General features: G+C 38.2%; 1 protein-coding gene across 1 annotated transcript in view; it reads left to right on the plus strand.

The window, feature by feature from the left end:
• The window catches only part of MDM2 (MDM2 proto-oncogene), a 30,329-nt gene that overhangs the window by 23,074 nt on the left and 5,424 nt on the right, over positions 1-1,831 (plus strand). Inside the window, exons 7-8 of the mRNA XM_019514705.1 lie at positions 461-616; positions 1,345-1,422. Of these exons, the coding sequence (XP_019370250.1) occupies positions 461-616; positions 1,345-1,422 (234 nt within the window). The remainder of the gene's footprint in view (positions 1-460; positions 617-1,344; positions 1,423-1,831) is intronic.

A 1,831-nucleotide genomic window follows, 5' to 3' on the forward strand; every position in this document is an offset into this window, starting at 1 on the left:
GCAAGGGGCACAAGCAGGGCATGCTGCCATGTACCCCTTGCCCTCAATTTTGTTTTTCTGCCATGCTGGCACTCCGGCACCTTCCAAGGTAGGCATTGTGGTGTTTTTCAGCACTCCGGCCAAAAAACGTTGCCTACCCCTGTTCTAGTCCATTCATCCAGCCTGTCCTTCCTCAGCTTGCTTGCAAGAATGCTGTGGGGATTGTATCCAAATCCTTGCTAAAGTCAACTATATCGTGTCCACTGCTTTCCCAGCGTCCACAGAGCCAGTTATTTTGTCATAGAATTGTGTGGTTGCATCCAAGATCCCTGAAAGCATTTGACTGCAATAATTCAAATTGCTGTCAATGCAGCAGCTGAAGTTTCACTTCATTATTATTTCTCTATGTACACGTTAAGCAGTTGTAGTTATCAGAATAAATTCATGAAGTTAAATTTATTTTCTCTGTCTTTCTGTTCAGGATCTTGATGCTCGTTCAGTAAGTGAAAACTCTGATTGGCTTGATCATAGTTCTGTCTCGGACCAATTCAGTGTTGAGTTTGAAGTAGAGTCTATTTATTCAGAAGATTATAGCCACAATGAAGAAGGACAGGAGCTCACAGACGAAGATGATGAGGCATGTATTGTTTTTATTTGGGGGAAAAAAACAGAAATGTAATTTTGTTTTAAATCTCACCCCAGAGCATTTGCATAATTCTCTTTGCATAGTTGTCTTTCAGAACTAAGAATTTTTTGTGTATGAGATTAGGTTCTGATTCTGTGTGAAGCTGCAATGTGAACAGGAGCCCACTGATATCCTGCCCAAAAGTTTGAGAGGAGAAATGGGTTGATAGAAATGAGTTTTTTGATTTATGCTTTATTTTAAAATAGTTTTTAACTCCATGAAGGTAGCCTTAAAATTAGGAATACAGACCTTTACAGACATCTAGATTTTGTATTTTTAACGTTCAAAATATGCACTAGATTACAGCAATCTTTTTCATTCCTGCTGTAGTAATGAGTGAAATGTTTTCTTATTGCTAAAAATGTCATTCACAGTGGACACGGACCATTTGAGGATGTGTGTGCATTGCACACCTCTCAGATAGTTTACATTTGAGAACAAAAGCTTCCAAAACTTGGACTAACTAGTCTCTAACCATAAAAAGCAGTGCTTATCCTAAATTCAGTTCACAGAGGAAATACGTGCAGCATCTGCTCATGTATATATCAAGTTTAATTTTCTTTTCTTAAAAGTATGTTTTTATTTTAAATAGTCCTAGGTATGCTGAACTGCCTGCTTTAAGTTTAGTGGGAAATAAAATACCAAGCCAAATGAAGCTAAAATATTCATTCTTTCATCAGGTGTATCAAGTAACTATATATCAGACTGAAGAGAGTGATGCCGATTCATTTGATGAAGATCCTGAAATTTCACTAGCTGTAAGTAAAGTCTTAATTTAGAAAGCATCGCAAATCTTGGGAGTTAAAAGACCAGGTCCAAAAATGTTTATGAATTTTTTGTTTTTGAAGCCTTTGGCAGGGAACCTTTTTTTGAAAGCTTTTTGAAAACCCAGATATAGTATGTGAACTGGAAGCCCTTTGTCCATCTGCTTACTAACACGCTCAAAAAACTCTCAGCAGATTGTGTGGGGCAGGGTTTCCTTTTACGAAAGCCACGTTGACTTTTTCCCTGGCAGCTTGTATTTGTCCATGTGACTGCTGATTTTTTATTCTTCATAGATTCTGTCAAATAGCCATTAATTCAAGTGTCATCTGCTAACTTGCTGAGGGTGCAGTCAATGCTTGGACACTCCACTTGATACTGGCTGCCAGCTAGACACTGAGCTAG

This window comes from Gavialis gangeticus, unplaced genomic scaffold (assembly GCF_001723915.1).
Source record: "Gavialis gangeticus isolate Ggan-Ray unplaced genomic scaffold, GavGan_comp1, whole genome shotgun sequence".
Lineage (NCBI taxonomy): Eukaryota > Metazoa > Chordata > Crocodylia > Gavialidae > Gavialis > Gavialis gangeticus.